Raw genomic sequence first — 19,407 nt, forward strand, 5'->3', positions numbered from 1 at the left:
TGAAATTTGCGCACATTAAAATATCTCTAAATATATAGATAAAATAAACGTTTTTCTTGAAAAAATGGAAATAAAACTTGTTGGTTGAAAGCTAATTATAAACCCAAGAAAATTTATAAATTTATTTTTGATATTCAATTGATAAATTATTATTGCCATATTGGGCAAAATTGACAGGACACGTGACTATCAACAGAGTTGCGTTACATTTTCATGATAGATTTATATGATTAAGTAGAATATCGCATATATTTATGGCAGAAAACGATGAACCATTGTTGGTGTTTGGTTATGCCTCTAAAATATATAGGGACGATGAAAAAGCATTATATATTCATAAAGGACATCAGCTAATACCTTGGATGGGAGATAATAATATACTTATTGACAGGTGTGTTTAATTGTTTTATAGTTATGAGAATATTTTGCATTTTATTATCATATCTCTAATCCATTCAGATGGACACCTTCCTTATGCTAAATCTCAGACTGGAAAAATAAATTCATTAGTGGTAAAATATAATTAATGTTAATATATAAAGTCAGGTGCTACATTTTATAATATAATTATTATAAAAATATCATTTATATTATACCATGTTATAATATATATTTTTAATATATTAACAGATATGATTGCAGAGGTTATCTTCCTGAAATAAATGTTTTTAAAAATGATTGGCAATATAATGGGGAAGAAGCACACATTGAAAAACTTTGTGAAGAAGAAAGATATTTAGCTCTTTTTAAAAATATATCTCAAGAAGAGGAACATCACACAGGTATGCTTTTTTTTGTTATTTTGTTCACTAAGCCTAGCATTTATTTAAAGAAAAATAATTTTGAACATATTTTTTTTATATCTTAATAAAAATATATAATATTATTTTTTAATAAACAGAAGAACTTAAACGATTGCACCAGGAAATTGCTTTAGATGAATCCAAATATAGTCAAATAAATTTTAAATATGAAGATGGTAGCAATAAGGTAGTTTCGAATAATAATGAAGAAGGTTTTATCATTTTAATTATTGTATATATGAGGTTATGTACATTTTACAAATTTGTTCTTAATCAAAAATTAAAATAGAATAGGCATATCAGTATGTGTGATATAGAAAATATTATAATTTGGTAAATTACACACAGTCCTCCAGAAAACTAAATTAAATAATGAAATATTTGTAGAAAAATTTCATTTTTGAATGGCTCGATTTATAAAAATAGCTAACCCAATATTTTAGCCAAAAATATTATGCAAGCCTGGATATTTTTCTTATAGATGGTGATTATCTATTTATGAAATCTCAAAGCTGCTTAATTTTTTTGTGGTTTTAATATTGGATTGGCTTTTTAAAATTGAGCCATTTTACAACATTAATTATATTGCATTTTAAGATTTGAATAATATAAAATTCATAATATAAATAATGAATTATCATACCATTTTTGCTAATCATATTTAAACTTATAAAAATGGATTATCACAAGATGTAGAAGAACCCTATTATTTCTTTCTTCTGATTTCATAATACTATGATTTGTGAATATATACTTTAAACTGATTTTAGATAATTTTTTAACAAAAATCATTATCACAATCAAAAAATATATTTCAAATGTCAGAAGAAAATAAAATATTTGGTTAGTGTGACTTAATATAAGGTTGAGTTACAATAGTTACATGTATTTCTTAAATTAATAAAATATTTCAAATTTATAACTAATTTATATTTATTTTTCATCAAAAATTTATTATTTGTATTTGATTTAAATTTTTTCAATTGAATAATTATTTTATTTATATTCATAATAAATAATTTTTGATAGGGCTTTGCACAAATCTTAATAAGAATTCAAGGGGATGGATAATTTTATATATAATATTAGTATTGTTAAACGGCTCATTTTAAGGCCATTTTTTAGTGTTGTTAAATGTCTGGATTTGAGCCGATTTTTAAAAATGGCTTACTCAATATTTTAGCAGAAAAATATTATCTAAGCCTCGAAATTTCGATAATATATTTCTAGACCTTTGTTCCTTCTATGAACAAAATCTTCAGGCTTGCGTAATATTTTTCTGGATGAAATATTAAGTTAACCTTTTATCAAAAATGGGCTCAAAACAAGCCGTTTAACAACACTAATAATTATTTTAAAGTAAGTTATTTAAGCCAATAATACTATAAAATTGATTCTTTAATTTTCATTTTAGTATTATTCAAAATATGAATAGTAGCAAAAAGTTAAAAATTACAATAAAAAATTATAAATATAATAAAATACAATTTCCTGATTCTGATTTGTCTGATGCATTTTAAATTTTTGAATGTTGAGTGAATTTGTGAATACATAGTTTGATCAAGCCTTGGATGTTTGTTTATTTATTTATCAAATATTCTCTTATAACTATCTATAATGTATTTATTTGAACTCTAGATGACGAAGAAAAATATATTCCATCAACAAATTTACAAATACCTCATAATATGGATATGGTTATAAACTATTTTGATTATTAAATTTAATAAATCAATTAATCATATATAAGTTAATAAACAAGTTTTTATAAGAAATAACAAAAATAACTGCAATATATAATAAATTTAATTTATTTTTATTTCAAGAAAAAAATTGCCCTTGAATTTAAGGTGAAGATTAGCAAAATAACATAATAGAATGTATAATTTGATTGTTTTCAAAAATCAATGCTAGGTTATGGAATTGGGCCAATACTCATGTCATAATATCAGGAAAAATATTGGGTCTACATTATGATATAAACTCATAAATATTTTAGACTGATAAAAAAGATAGAAAAAATGCACTGTTAATTTTTTATTTTCTATTTCTCTTTTAATTTAATTTGATCTTATAAATTAATTAAGCATCAGATTGATTGAACGTCCCGTACTAAAAATGCATTGAAAGCAGTGGAAGCAGATTAGCTTACAAGTTTTTGGCACCTTGACGTGCTTCTAGAGACAGTTAATTTTGGTGAATGGCCAATGTTAGGCTGAATTCCTGATTTGTCAACTCAAGATATTTTTGGATGGAATAGCTTCCAAGTATTCATAGCCAGATACTTTGTTTACTAGTTCAGATAGAAGAGAATAGAGATAATCAACTAACCGTATAGTCATCGGTTTATTATAATCCTTTCGTTTATGCGAGGCTGGAGGTCAGCTATCTATAAATTTTCCTTGGGGTTTGCCGAAGATATAAGAGTTTTTTCCCCTAAAGGTTTTAGGAAAAGCGATGCTCCATTGCCTAAGTTACATAGAGGGGAAGTGAGAAAAGGTAAAAATATGGCATTTTCTAGGAAAGAATGTTTGAGGCATTTTGGCGGCCGTGACTGATTATATTTAGCAAATGAGATACAGGTATAGTCATAAGCTAAAGATAGTTCTTCATCCCAGTGCATGGTATTCCATCTCGACGTTTTTTGTCTAAAGGTTCTAGCGTTGATTGAATCTTTATTAGAGCAATAATTTCAAGATGATGTCTGCCTTTTGAATATATGTTATATCATCAATGGTGTCCTTAACTATCGATCTGGATCTTGCATAATCTTCAGATGTGTGGAGTGACTATTTTTATATTGAGATGGTGGATAATTGAGATTTGTAGTTATTTAGGGGATATAAAAGGGCCAGACTTTTACTTAATTATCATCTTATCTTATAACATAAGCAAAAAGACAATTTAATGTATATTCTAATTAGTAAGAAATCACGATATATCACAAATTATAAATTAAATATATAATTGCATGAAATAGGTGCAAACGCTTGTAAAAATATGAAAAAATCCGAAATTCCATCATTTATAACACATCAACGAACTCGTTTAATATCTGAAAAGTACAGTGTTTTCCCCATTACTACGCGAAGATATAGAGCCTTATGTTTGTGCATATTAGTAATCTGCATCGTACCTCAATGTTTCAATCCTGCCGACCCTATCACAGACGGAATTTTTTACTTATTTATACCAAAAAGCTGACCCGAAATAAAAAAATTCTTTGTCCGCACTGCCCTAATATATTTTAAATATAGAAAAATTTAATTTTTTTTAATCGAGAAAATATTGTATAAATATAAAATATTGTAGCCTTGTCTTGCAAGAAACAAAATTGGATGATATATATTTAAAAATTTAAGCCTAAACCGAATTTTTTAAGTATAGCCCGAAAATTATTTTTTTAAAATAGACCCAGGATTTGCAGATCTCTAGTGCATATCCTAAAGACCCTCTTTAAAGATTTCTAAAACGTTGGCTGATAACATTGCCATAGGGATTTAAATGGCCAGAATTTTGACACCATCTATCGTATAATAGTATTTGCTCCACAATTTTACATTTTAGTGAGTAGCTGCAAAATTTTTTCTTTGCCCAATAATTTATAACAAAAAAATATTTTTTACTAAGATTTCTATGAAACAAGCTCAGAGGTGCATTTATTTCTCCAAATATTTTGGCCAAGGCTTTCAACGAATTACATCATCCTCTAGGACATATGCAAGGGCCGATAGACAACTATACAATTTGAAGCCATCATTATACTTATCATATTATTCTATAGGCTCTATTTTAGATGGAAATAGCATTATCAGTTCCTGTTCAAAATCCATCAGTATCTTCCTGAAAAAGGCTGCTGGTCATATTAAATCAACACATCTTATCAATCATGGCTCTCGAAACTTCTAATTTTATCTTTTGCCACTTACACTCTAGGAAGCATCACTTTTCCTAAAAGCTTTGGGGTGGGGGTGGGGGGTAATTCTTATATTTTCAGCAATCCAAAAGAAAATCTTTATCTCTGGCAGAGAATATCTCTTGATATATGTAGATCCAATTGCATATCCATTCACGGATCTATGTCCCTATAATATTTTTATATATTTAGATCTTATAGCTTTTCAATATTTTTTTAGCTTTTCATATATTTTAATTTTCGCTTACATAGCAGTTTATATATTGCTATTTTATTTTACTTTATATATATATTTTTTTAATTTAAATAAAAAATTTAGAATAAAATGCAAATTTTTTGAATAGGATAAATAAATGAATAAAATCACTCGATAAAGTGGTGATAAAATGTTGCAGTATCTAATGACTGAGTGATAAAGTGACTTCGGGATAAAGTGTCTCTAGGCAGTTTTATATTTAATAAAAATACGCGGTGCATTCTTTAACTTATTGGGAGGCGGGGGTTATGAATTGGCTCTATATGTAATTCTGGCATGAAAATAATGATCACCAAAAATTTAGTTAGATAACAATGAATTCACCTTAACTGGGCTACCACCATATCAAAGTGTTCTAGCACATAATTTTAAAAGGTAATAAAAAATTGAGCTTCGCGAAATATTGTTTCCATAACATTTAAATGTTTTTCGGGTTTAATGTTATCATCTCTTATTAATATTAAAACTATCCTGTATACTTTATAAATATATATTTAATAGTTTTTATTTATTTTAATAATGACTACTAAATTCTCAATTTTCTTAAACACTTGAACATTTTGGTATATAGCCTTAGCCCTAGTAGGTATTTAAAAACATCTAAGGTTAATTATAATAAATATTTAATAATTTGAATGAGATATTTTCAGTTTTAAAAAGCGGGGTAACCCCACGATTCTGCTCGATTTCTTCACCTTATCATTCGGGGGAGGGGGGGGGCATAATAATTAATTTATACAAATTATCAATCAAAACTAAATTTAATTAAAAAATACTTTTTTTTACTACTTTTCATTACTGAATTTAGCCCTCTACAATAAAAGAAAATTATATAATTGAAATGACCGCTAGCTTTGTCAGCAAACAAGGTCCGCAGATGGAAATCGTTATGAAAGCAAAACAAGCTAGAAATCCTCAATTTTCGTTCATGAACTATGATCACAAATTATTTCCTTATTATAAACATGTCATTAAAATGATCAAGGATAATAAATACACCCCTCAGAAAATTATACCACCCCCCAAAAAGGGTAAATAAATTGATTTAAATATATATCTTCTTTAAATAGAATCAGAAAAGCTCCTTATTTAAAAAATATAAATTAGAGGAAATATATATATATATATATATATATATATACTTAAATTATCAAATGTAATAGGAATAAACCATGGCCTGGGCTAATGTCCTGCGACATACCGTCAGCTGAATGTTATAGTGGTTATAAATATCACAATAATTGGCGATGGAAAATCGCTCTAACTAAGTATTTTATCCAGGAATATATTATTTAAGTATAAAGATATTGTTTATAAATTGGTGCAAAGGTTTGGACATCTACTAACTAAATCTCGAGGTATAAGCAATATACATCTATCTAAAATATTGAGTTAGCCGTTTTTAAAAATCGGCTCAAATGTATTCATTTTGCTTCATTAACAACAATAATGGAAATAAAGGACTACTCTTTTAACATTTTTATTGGTGATTTGGAATAATAAATCTGGATTGATTTATTGGGAAAATATGCATTTTGCATAGAGTGGATATAGAACATTATAATACTCAGACGGCGATATAAACGCTCCGTATTATTTTGATTGTTTTATTTCTTCTTCTAAAACAATGGCAGACATGCATCCTTTTCGAACATATTTGGTGGCCACGATTGATTAAGTCGAATTGAGGATATTTATTGTTACTGATAATCTAATAAGAGAGATCAACAGGGAATATCATCGGGTTATGAATATAATTAGGGATCGGTTTAAAGGTTCGGTTCAAATTTGGTTTGGATCCCTGAAAATACGAATTTTTTTGTTGTTGTCTGGACCGATATAGAATAAAAGCATTAATTAAATATTAAATTGATTATTTTCTTGACCAATAATGTGCCAGAATAAATATTATTCATTATCGTAATCACACGATGAGGTATCGAAGACCATTAATCATGAGAATCCTTGTACCATAACCTAGTTAATAATAAAAGTTAAGTTTAGGGAAAAGTGTATCCCTCAATTTCCAAAAAATAAACATATTATAACTTTAATTGTAAAATCCTTGGTTCCATTTATACTAGCTTGCTAATCTTTTTTGTCACCCAACAAATATTTTAATGATCCTCTTAGCTTAAGTTCTGCTACTAAACCAGTTTTAGTTCGACACTTTCCACTTGCAATCTTTATTCGAGAGCTATATCAAACTTCTTTTTTAAAAATCTCAAATCAACTAAACATCGGCTGGATGCTCTCCTCTTAGTTACCATTTCATTTTTAAAAAAAACTTATTGATTTTTTTCATTCGCTATTTTCAGGTTTGGCCCTGCATTAGTATGCAAAAATGAATGTAAAATTGTCTTATTTATATCCTATTTTGTATACTTCAGCGAATTCATGCTAAATGTGAATGCAGTGTTTCAAAAAATTAGCACTCATTTCTAATTTTTTTACATAAAAATATTTTCAGCCTCTTTTTATCTCATTTTATCTTGCTCTACAAAGAACATTTTTATAGTAGGATCACCTGGAGGTGTTGAAAGTTTAGATAACGATGCATTTTAAAGACTGATATTTTTATTCGACTTATTTAAATTTAAAAATAAAACGCCAATACAATACGTATTATATTCACAATTTAGAACCTGACAAAAAAAAATAAGTGTTTTCCATTCTTTATATTATAGTTCCCAAAATTTTATAAAGTGAGCTCCATCTTTAAATCTGGATGCGGTTCTTTACGGTTCCAAACTGTTTTAAGTAATCAAAAAAAAATTAAATAATAAATTAAATTTTTCTAAAATGAATCACGCAATGTTTAAAACATTCGTTAACAGAAAATTTTTTAAAAATAGGTTTTGATTCCTGTTGGTTTGCATTTCCGGTTCTTAAAGTTCTGATTCAGGCTTTTAACTCTTGTATTACGTAATATTATTTTGATTAGTCCTTCATCCGAGTAAAAAAGTTGATACATCCGATTCTGACAGCGACTCCGACACGGGATATCTTCACCCTAGTTTGTTTAAATCAAACCTCTCCCAGACAAATAGTCAATCCGCTACTTTAACTACTTCTTCCACCAAAAGCGTTATGCCATCCCAAATAGTCTCCGCTAATGATCAACTAGAAATCGAAAAATTTCAAAAGTCGCTTTTGGATAAAATTATACTCTCGTCTAGAACCGGAGATGACCCTTACTCTAAACTCGTGTCACAAATCAAGCAACAAGACCAACTCTTTAAGTAAAGTGCACATAACTAGAATTTATTTTTTTATTGGATGTAACGTGACCAATGAAAAAAATTACAAATACCATCATGAATAAATTAGTTCCAATTACCGTTTTTTTATATTTTAAATTAGGTCTAAAGACGAAGAGGCTTCGAGAGAAGAGGAAGATCTGTCAAATGATGAAGGTATGTTTTCTCTAATTATTTTTTTAAGAAAAAAAATAATACGAATATAGATTATTTTAGCCGAAATTTTATTTTTTTTAAAATTTATTTTGAGTTATAAAAATAGCTTTCACAAAATCAAACCTCCGAATATGATCACCTTCTTATTGACTTTTTTAGATCAGTTTTTTTATTTCCTACCAAATTTGATTATCTAAATCTTTATTTTTTTTTAGATTTCGTAATATATTTGAATGCTAAAACCGAAACGTCAGAGCCCAAAAAAAAGTAATTTAATTTATTTTAGAAATATTTAAAATGATATATTCTTTTTTTTAAAAAAAAATCCACATTTATCATCAGAATCAAAAAGAAAGATCGCGATGCTATTAGACTGAATTTTTACGAGGCATATTCTCAATTCCTGGAGATTAGACCATGCTTCATTCAAGTTCACACTAAAATGGTCATCAATAAACTCGTCGAATACGTCGTGAGAAACGGAGCGGTGTTCGAAAGAGAAATCGCCTCCAAAACTCAGGATTTTCGGTTTTATTAATCTCAATTCATTTATAAATATAAATTAATATGAAATTAGGTTTAAAAAGTAATATTTAATGCATAATACAAACTATATATACATTTTATTTAATCACCCATTAATATTTGTTTTTGGTAATATTAACACCATACATTTGATCAAATATACATTAAATAAATTTTTTTGCAAGCCTATTATAAAATATATCCCCCATTTTTTTTTTGAAATATCAATATAGATTCGCTTTCCTTACTAACCCTTCCCACGTTCATTTCCCTTATTACGTTTTTGAGATAAAGCGTCTCTTTGAATCCATTAAATCCTCGTATGTTGAACAGAAACAACTGCAATCACAATTCCAACCAATTCCGACTACTGATACAATAATCGATAATCCTTCTCATCCATCCGAGGGTTATAATGCCGACAATCTTGAAACCACTCAAATTGCAGAACAAAATGTGATTGATGAAAACCAGGGTCTCCCTCAACCCAATACTGAAGATTCCCATGATCATTCAGAATCTAAGATCGATGATGTTAACAATAAAGTAAATTTGGGTGAAATAGATGGACAGGATGTTAATAGTGATCTGAAAGAGATTTCTCACGATACAGACGTTAACGATGATGAGCAAATGATTAAGAATTCAGTCCAAATCCCAGAAAACCTTATTGACACTGTTATTATTAGTGAGATAAAAATCAATGATGAGGCCGAAAACCCTAGAGCTGATGTAGCAGATAATATTACTGATATTCCCGGAATCAAGTTTGAAGAAAGTGACTTGAGGGACAAGGAAAGACTATGTTGGCATCTGCATTTTAAACCAGTTTTAATAGAAGTTCAAAGAAAAAGTATGATTTGTAAAATTATATTTAAGATAGCTATTAATTTTTAAGATCGTTTTCTTTATTTCATAAGGTTAATAATTAACAACCTTTAAACTTTAGAAAACTATTTTAAAAACAATTTTTATAAGTGGAGAAAAAAATTTATATTTGAATTTATTTGCCATTTTATTAAAAGACCTATTTATCAAGGTTATTAAAAGTTTTTTTAATTATCTTTATGAGCTATAACATTGGCTGATAAAGTAATATTGAATGAACTTAAAAAACCAATTATATAAAAACTACTAGCTGATCAAATTAATTTTTTCTAATTTCTAGAAGAAGAGGAAGAAAGGGAAGAATTGAAAAAGGTTGATATTCTCAATTCGTCAGGTAATTTATTATTTACACTTTTACTTGTTATAATTTATGTAATGAAATTGGATGATTTATTTGCCAAAAATTTTGAGTCAAAGATATTTGAAGATCATAAAATCCAAGACCCCTTTTTAAGAAGATCAAAAAAAATATTTCAACCATGAAGGTTTAAAAATACTAATGTTTCTCACTTTGTTGTTTAATTTTACATTCTATTCAAACTTATTAATGATTATAAATTCTAAATAGTAATTTATGTAAGTATTGATTTGTGAATTATAAAATCCATGATTGACATTGATTTATTTTATACTCAGACCCCAATAACCCACTTTTAATTATTTTTTTCTCGAGGAACTAGAAAGTTAAAAAAACGGAAACATTTAAATGATAAAATTTCATGGGCCTGAAATTGAAAGGCGCCAAAAAGTAGAAAATATTATAACCCGGAACTTTATATTATATACTAATTTAAAATTATCATTATTTTTATAGATCCTATATGCTTTAGTATTCGATCCAGAAAAGGCGAACAATCTCTACCTTTCAAACAGCTGACCATGCTTTTATATGAATCCCCTTCATCGGAAGAGGATGAATCTACACGTTTTTTTTTTTAAATATATATTTTCTAAAGAAATATATAGCAGAAAACAATTTTTTGACATATAATATAGTGAAATGATCACCTAATTGAGGTTGGGTTTTAGTTTTGTTAATATGCATTTTTAAATGAGATTTTGGCAGGGAATGATTGATTGACTTAAAGAGGATCAAATGTGCATTAAAGTATGCTCTTAGATCTTTGTTTCTTTTATCCTTCTACCATGCTCCATCAACATTTGCCCCCGACTCTCTCCACATAACCACATATCTGTGTAGGATTTATATTGATAGATGTCCTGTCCCATTTGTCGTCTTATTATTCCTTGTAATTATTACCCCCTCTCCATACAGTAGTAATTTCTTATTGCAACCCATTTTTATATGTCCTGTAGTTTGTAAATCTGACACTCGTTTATCTTTCCTTTAATAACTCATCATTTCCACACTGCCGTCTTTATTTCTTTTCATATCTGCATTTATCCTTTGAAGTTTTGATCCTTTTTTTCTAAACCGATAGTGGCACTGAAATCCCCAACATTAATATCTATCTATATCTAACCCAATAAATATTGTTATCTTCCAAATTCTATTGCGTCTTAGAGGTATGCAATGGGTGACGTTTAGCCTGCCCCCCCCTCCCCATTTTAAACATTGGGCGAGAGAACAGGCAGGTTAAAAAATATTTTTAAAACAATGGGCAAGTGAATTTGAAATATTTTTAAGCCAAAATAAGCATTACAGATTATATCATTTTTTATAAGTAATAAAAATACATTAAAATTAATAAAATGACCTAGCCAATGAAATAATTTTAAAACATTTGGCGAGTTGGTCAAACAAAATTTTTAAATAAATGGGCAAGTGGGTGATTTAAGAAAATTATGTGGGGGGGGGGCGTGTTAAATGTTTTAGAACAATGGGCGGGAGGACGTTAAGGTTAAAATCCGCTTATTGCAGACCTCTAGTTGATTCTTTTAAGATTCACTTAATCTTATCCTCTAATCATGTCTCCTCTAGTGTTATTACTACCAGAGTTTCCCTAAATGTGTTTTAAATACTACTATTTTTTAAAAATTATGATTTGTATTTGCCTTTTATCATAATAATTTGTAACCAACATGAAAAAGAACCAGAAAAGCAATAATTTTTATTAATTATTATCTCAATATTAATATTTCTAAATATATTTAATTTTTTTAACTAATCTTTGGAAACAAAAGTAATGATTCTTATATCCTACCAATAGTTCACCACAGCAGGCTGTCAATCTATCTACTAGTAGCTCATCAAAGTTGTTAATAATTTTTCAATAAGTAATATTGAGATAATGATTAAGAAAAATGAATAGCTTAAACGCTATTTGGAATGGTTTAACTTTGACAAGCTATTAGTATTATTTTGACATGCTTATAGTGAATTGCAAACATAAACTTACATTATAACATAGAGTGCTCTACGCCCAATTTTATAATGTTATAAAATCATCTTTCATTTGGCAACCATTTGCAATGGAACAACCTTTATTTTAATAAGTTTATGTTTATAATTATTTTATTATATTAAATATTTCATGTATTAATGAATTTTTTTATATTTAAATCGCATATAAATATAAATTGTAAGATCTAACATTTTTCTAATAGATATAATATATATTATTTTTAAAAATATATATTTTAATTAATGTATAAAATTCAATATTTAAACAATTTTTATAATAAGAAAATAAAGTAACAGAAAAATTACTGCAAGATGGAGCATTTTTAAAAAATTTGATTTGTATATTTTTTTATATAACAAAAATAGTGGTTTAATTTACAACATATGAATATATATTTTATAATATAGAATGACATAAATCTAAAAATTCACGGAAAAATTTTTTTTTGTTCGGCAAAAATAAGGATATATCTTTTCCATATGCACATTCTGAAATTTTCTTAAACAATTTGTATATAAAATTAAGTTAAATCTGAATTTTAATATATAATATCCAGAGTAAAAATATAATTCTTAATAATTTTAATTAATATAATTTGTTACTATTTTTTAATTTTCAGGCATATGTTAATATCTGACTTTTTTTTCTATATTTTTATTCCGGCTCACTTATTATAATATAGAATATGATGTGGCTTTGAATAAAAATGATTATCATTTTTTTTAAAATCATCTAGGTTTCTATTTAATAATAAAAAAAATAAGTGGGTTCATGCAGTTAATTTTAAACATCATATTCTAGATCAGGAATTAGGATACGTTAGTAATTTGTAAATATTAAACTCATATTTCCTAGATATAAAAACATTTTATTTCATCATTTTGAGAGAAAAAAGCTTAAAATTATAATAGTTTTAGGCCAATAATTTTATTTTCATTATATAATACATAATTTCCTGTTTTTAGTCACGGCTTATTTATATACCCCATAGGATTTGAAAAGTACTTGATATTTAACATAAATTGTGATTGAATTGTTAGGTATAAATAAAATTGTATACTATTAATATTTGTTTGTCTTTCCCGCAGAGTTTGCTATTATTTTTTTGGGATTACGATTAATTAACATTGCTAACTAGCCATTATATTTGATCAAAAATAATATGTAAAATGTTGTTATTTAGCAAAAACAGAAGAAATTAAGGAGGATGCCCACGATTTGGATGGGGAAACGTTGAAATTAAATGGAGTACCAACAATTGAAGACTACATAGATATCAAGGATATCAAGAAATCTAACAATGCAACCATTTCTATTAGTAAGAAAAATAATATTCTTCAAAATTTTTATTAACCATAATTATCTCGATCTTTTATATTCGGTATTCATAGTCGTAACTCGATTAAATGAACATGCTTTTTGAAACTGCATCCTTGCTTTATTCGCCTTGAACTTAATTTAAATTTTTAACCATCGGGAGCTATAATTGAATTGACGATAGATCTCTTTAAATATTATGATTTTTTTGTAATTTGACTAACATGCCCCCTTTTTTTAAAGTTTATATCATTTTTCAGTTGACTATATTTTAGAATTGTGATTTTTGTTAAATATTATTGCATGAATAACTTCTTATCAACTTGATTATAACAATTTGTGATAAAAAAACACAAATTTATCATTCAATTAGAAAACCCAGACTCCTCTATCGACATCGAGTTGATAATCGAAAATGATCCAGAACATATCCTTAACTCACTATCCCACTCTCATTACAAAACCTCTTCCCAACACCATTCTAGCAAGTCCCGGAGGGCTCCTATAATGGCTCGACCCCATATAGACAGTTCCAAAATGCACGCCTCTATTGACGTATCTACTAGTGTCAGGGCTGAGCGCAAGAAAAAAGCGGCTCTTTTCGTCAAAATGCTCAAAAACAAGCAGATGACCATCCCCGCCGTTAAGAAACCACCTAACACAGATGATAATTCAAATATTTCGCTCGATCCTCTTATCAAGGAAACCACGGAAGAAGCGCGAGATTTGATTGAAATCAGAGCCCGACAATCCATGGACATTTTTGAAGAAGTTCGGGATGAATCTCCCAAGGCAGATGAGAGCTCCTCGTCCAATATTTATAATAATAATAGCAATAGTACTATAATGGGTAACTGTGTTAATTTGGTATGCGAACAAATCGAGATTAAAAAAATTGAAGAAGGCATCGTAACACAAAATTCATTAAAAAAAATTGAGATGGAAGAGGGGGAAATTATAGTTTTAAGCGGTGACGATGAGCCGACGACTGTTAATCGTAGCATACATAAAAGGGTCAAAAAATCGAAATCGTCTAGCAAACGTAGGAAAAGAACGAATGACTCTGGCCACGGTTCAATTAAGAAAAGGAAGTTAAGGAAATAATAATGTGATTTAATTTTATAATTGACACTTGATAAAAAATGATAATTACGATGCATAACTATTTATTTAATGTATTTTGTACTATATTTATTTGTAAATTAGCTTCTCTGTACAGATTTAAATAATAATAAAATGAATTATTATTTTTTATTTTATTTGGGGGAAAATTTAGAATATAATTTTAGAATAAACGATTCGACAATTACTTTATCAGCCAGGTTCTGAGAAATATTGGCATGTGCAATATTATTAATCAATTTAGCTTGAATTGAATTGGTCTTTTTGGATGTAGTCTCCCCTATACCAAAATTATTAAGATGCTTTTCTATCTCGTTAAAACTGTTGGCATGAACATTCTTGCAAAATAAAAATACTATTACAATTTTAAAAATGACAATTACCTTTAGGTGTTTTTGAAGTTATCGCTACTAGATTTATTTGAGGGTATATTTTTTTACAGATCGAACAAATAAATTTGTAGCCACTTTTTGTTTTTATATTAATTGGAAAATATTTTCAATTTTTAAAATGGAAAATTTGTATTATCACTATCAAGAACATTTTCTTCATATTTGCTTCTCTTTATATTTTTTAAAGATAAATTACATTAGTTTTTCAAAGCTGGCCTGAGCGCTGTTAAATAAAAGGATTTTTTTTAAAGTTAAGGGTATGAGAATCATTTCAATAAAAAGAAAGAAAGAAAAAAAAGAATCTGATTAGTTATAAATTTAAGGATATTAATTGAAATAGAGAATAATAAAATAACCTATAGAGTTTTGCGATATATTTCCTAAATTCCATTTTATAAATAAGTCGGAACAAGTGTAAAAAAAATTATTCTATTTTCCCCACATTTTTTTTATTTAAGACTGAGTCCTAGATCTGGTTTAAAAATTCGCAAAATAAAAAAAACCAGGGTTGTGCATTTGACCGGTCAAATATCAGCTATCTGTAGCAGAGTTTTGTTCTGATTCATATTCAATATTATCATTTTCTTTAATATTTTTTAATCAATTTTCCTGATGTCTTAGATCTTCAATCGATTTCTATTTTCATAAGAATATTAACCCAAATCGACCTATTTCTTTCTAAAGAAGAAGTAGAACTAGGAATTGTTCTTAATGGTCAGGGTGGACAAAGTTTAATCTATTAACTAGAGGTCGGAATTGATTGTTTCTGGAAATTACTACTTAATTTGCTATATTAAACATGCTGTTTTTGCTTCTGATTAATTATATCACTTAAAATATTTTGGTCATCACTACCTTGTAAAATAGCTAATTCTTGAATTATATCACATACTTCATTAATTTCACTACTAGTGAGTTCTCCTCTTGATATTGTGGACACAATAAATAAGCAAACATTGCGATCACATGTATTTACATCGTTTTTCCCTTTTTTAAACATTTTTTTAATTTATTTTACCTTTAAATTTTTTAGAGTTTACCGTATTTGACAGGTCAAATACTCCTCCGGTCAATTTACCAACTTGCCAACCCTGAAAAAAACTATAGAAGTCTATAAATTTTAATCAAATCTTATGTTAAAACTTTTGAAATTTATTATCGAGAATTATATTTAGGCACATGTTTTTATTTTTACATTAAAAAAAGCTTATTTCTTTTTTTTACATTAAAGTTAAGAAAGTTTCCGTATTGAATTTTTGATATATTCATGCCGCATATTAAACAAAAAAAAAGATTTGAATTCTTTTTCTCAATATAACTTAAATTGAACTAAAATATTTTATAATTGCATTTTATATAATATTAGTTTTTTGTTTAATATTTAATTATATCTCCTAATAACAAAATTATAATCAATTAGATCTGCAAAGTTAGGCCCGGACCGTACCCGACCCGAGTCCGGACCGGCTCGAACGGTCTTCGGGCCGGGCTCGGGCTCAATTCTATTAAAAATAATCGGGTTCGGGCCGGGCCCTAATATTTTTTAAAAAATTTTAGGCCAGGTGGGACCTTGGAAATTTTATTAAATTTATCTATTTTATATAGAATTTTTGATTTAATTTATTGACATATGTCTTTTATTTTAAGTAATTATAAAAATTATTTAAATAAATTCGGGCCTGGCCGGGCCGATAAATTTTTTTAAAATAAATTTCGGGCCGGGCCGGAAAACTTTTTAAAAAAATTTCCAGCCGGGCCGGCAAACATTTTTAAAAAAAATTTAGGCCGGGCTTAAAAAAATAGGCCCGATGCAGATCACTACTCAATTTCTTTTAAATATTTAAAAAATATTTTTAATCCATTATATTATCGAGGTAAAAAATTATATAATCATCTAACGCATCTTTCTAAAAATATTCTTTACAACTATTAAAATGAAACACTGAAAATAACCTAATGTGTGATAATTTATTTACTTTTTCATTTAACTCTGCAATGAACATTAACTTGTTTTTATACCCAGTTTAAAAGTTTCAGATCTCTTCAAATAACATCATTGAAAGTTCTATCAAACACCCAAACATCTTTTAATTTTTCTAAACATCTTTATTATTTTTTTTTCGTCTAATGGTATCTTTCATAAAGTATTATATTTCCATTCTTTTGAATAAATATTAAATCCTTGAATTAATGTTGATTAAAACATTTTAATATTATATATATTAAAATAATTATCTTTGTTAGTTTCGATCCATCATCCTCTGAAATTTATATTTTTACTCTGATGACATTACCAGGATTAGGTTATCTTATGATACCACTTTACATATAATGTTGCAGAAATCATTAGTTTCTAGCAAAAGTGACGTTAATCTAAATTACTCATGATAGAACAAATAAATTCCAAGACTCGTACAAGCCGATATTTATTGTTATTTCTACTATTACATAGGAAAATTTCAGTTAGCTATTAAAAGTTTTAGGTAGATGTTATTACGGATTTTTACCTAACGAATATAGTAACACAAGACATTTTAAAATATTTAAACTTATATTTAATATCTTAAGGCTGGTTTAGTCAAATAACTCTTCTCTAACTTTACCTGATCACCAGAGCTCCCGTTAGTCAGCTATTGCTGTTCGCTCCCCACCACGTGAAGGTGGGAGATGGATTTTAGGGGAGCATAGAAAGAAAAAAAGAGGAAACATAGATGTGAAAGATTTAAAAAAACCTAAAATCCTCTCAAAAACTAACCTATAAAAAAATTATCTCAAAAAATAACCATTAAAAAAATCCTTACAAAAACTAAACTTTAAAAAAAATGCTTTCAAAAAGTAACCTATAAAAAATCCTCTAAAAAACTAAACTTTAAAAAAAACTCTAAAAAGTAACCTATAAAAAAATTATCTTAAAAACTAACCTATAAAAAAATCCTCTCAAAAACTAAATTTTAAAAAAACTCTCAAAAAGTAACCTTAAAAAAATTATCTTAAAAACTACTCTGTAAAAAAATCATCTCAAAAACTAAACTTTAAAAAAAATCCTCCCAAAAACTAAACTTTAATAAAAAATCCTATCAAAAAGTATCCTATAATAAAATTATCTCAAAAACTACTCAATAAAAAATCATCTTAAAAACTAAACTTTTAAAAAATCCTCTCAAAAAGTAACCTATAAAAAAATTCTCTCAAAAACTAAACTTTAAAAAAACTCTCAAAAGTAACCTATAAAAAAATTATCCTAAAATCTAACCTATAAAAAAATCCTCTCAAAAACTAAACTTTAAAAATCCTCTCAAAAAGTAACCTATAAAAAAATTATCTCAAAAACTACCCAATAAAAAATCATCTCCAAAACTAAACTTTTAAAAAATCCTCTCAAAAAGTAACCTATAAAAAAATCCTCTCAAAAACTAAACTTTAAAAAAATTATCTCAAAAACTACTCAATAAAAAATCATCTCAAAAACTAAACTTTAAAAAAACTCTCAAAAACTAACCTATAAAAATATTATCTCAAAAAGTAACCTATAAAAAATCCTCTCAAAAACTAAACTTTAAAAAAATTCTAAAAAGTAACCTATAAAAAAATTATCTTAAAACCTAAACTATAAAAAAATCCTCTCAAAAACTAAACTTTAAAAAAACTCTCAAAAACTAACCTATAAAAAAATTATCTTAAAAACTACCCTATAAAAAAATTATCTTAAAAACTAACCTATAAAAAAATCCTCTCAAAAACTAAACTTTAAAAAAACTCTCAAAAAGTAACCTATAAAAAAATTATCTCAAAAACTACCCTGTAAAATAATTATCTCAAAAACTAAACTTTTAAAAAAATCCTCCCAAAAACTAAACTTTAATAAAAAATCATCTCAAAAAGTAACCTATAAAAAAATTATCTCAAAAACTACTCAATAAAAAATCATCTCAAAAACTAAACTTTTAGAAAATTCTCTCATAAATATAACCTATAAAAATATCCACTCAAAAACTAAACTTTAAAAAAATCCTCTCAAAAACTAAACTTTATAAAAAATCCTCTCAAAAGGTAATAAAAAATCATATTTAAATAAAATCCTCACCAAAGGTTACCTATAAAAAAATTATCTCAAAAAGTAACAATTAAAAAAATTCTTACAAAAACTAAACTTTAAAAAAAATCCTCTCAAAAACTAAACTTTAAAAAAATTCTCAAAAGTAACATATAAAAAAATCATCTCAAAAACTAAACTTTTAAAAAAATTCTCCCAAAAACTAAACTTTATAAAAAATCCTCTCAAAAAGTAACCTATAAAAAAATTATCTCAAAAATTACCCTATAAAAAAATCATCTCAAAAACTAAACTTTAAAAAAATCCTCCCAAAAACAAAACTTTAAAAAAATCCTCCCAAAAAAAAAACTTA

The 19,407-nt window shown here is 26.9% G+C and overlaps 1 protein-coding gene across 1 annotated transcript; it reads left to right on the plus strand.

Moving 5' to 3' along the window:
• The first annotated feature begins 204 nt into the window (after window positions 1-204).
• LOC135929097 (uncharacterized) lies at window positions 205-14,720 on the plus strand. The gene is made up of 14 exons (XM_065465602.1): window positions 205-391; window positions 631-782; window positions 902-1,015; window positions 2,442-2,500; window positions 5,784-6,006; window positions 7,920-8,217; window positions 8,339-8,391; window positions 8,607-8,658; window positions 8,734-8,919; window positions 9,150-9,769; window positions 10,085-10,138; window positions 10,619-10,729; window positions 13,354-13,488; window positions 13,861-14,720. Exons 1-14 carry the CDS (start codon window positions 255-257, stop codon window positions 14,589-14,591), a joined length of 2,925 nt encoding a protein of 974 aa, XP_065321674.1. The 5' UTR covers window positions 205-254; the 3' UTR covers window positions 14,592-14,720.
• The last annotated feature ends 4,687 nt before the right edge of the window (window positions 14,721-19,407 follow it).

The sequence above is a fragment of the Gordionus sp. m RMFG-2023 genome, chromosome 4 (genome assembly GCF_954871325.1).
Source record: "Gordionus sp. m RMFG-2023 chromosome 4, tfGorSpeb1-WG-v2, whole genome shotgun sequence".
In the NCBI taxonomy this organism is placed as follows: domain Eukaryota; kingdom Metazoa; phylum Nematomorpha; class Gordioida; order Chordodea; family Parachordodidae; genus Gordionus; species Gordionus sp. m RMFG-2023.

Excerpts from the sequence above, each read along its gene's own strand:
- LOC135929097 (XM_065465602.1), top strand. The coding sequence starts at position 255 with ATGGCAGAAAACGATGAACCATTGTTGGTGTTTGGTTATGCCTCTAAA. Across the intron at positions 8,218-8,338 it reads CAACAAGACCAACTCTTTAA|GTCTAAAGACGAAGAGGCTT; the intron begins GTAAAGTGCACA and ends ATTTTAAATTAG. Across the intron at positions 8,659-8,733 it reads ACGTCAGAGCCCAAAAAAAA|AATCAAAAAGAAAGATCGCG; the intron begins GTAATTTAATTT and ends ATTTATCATCAG.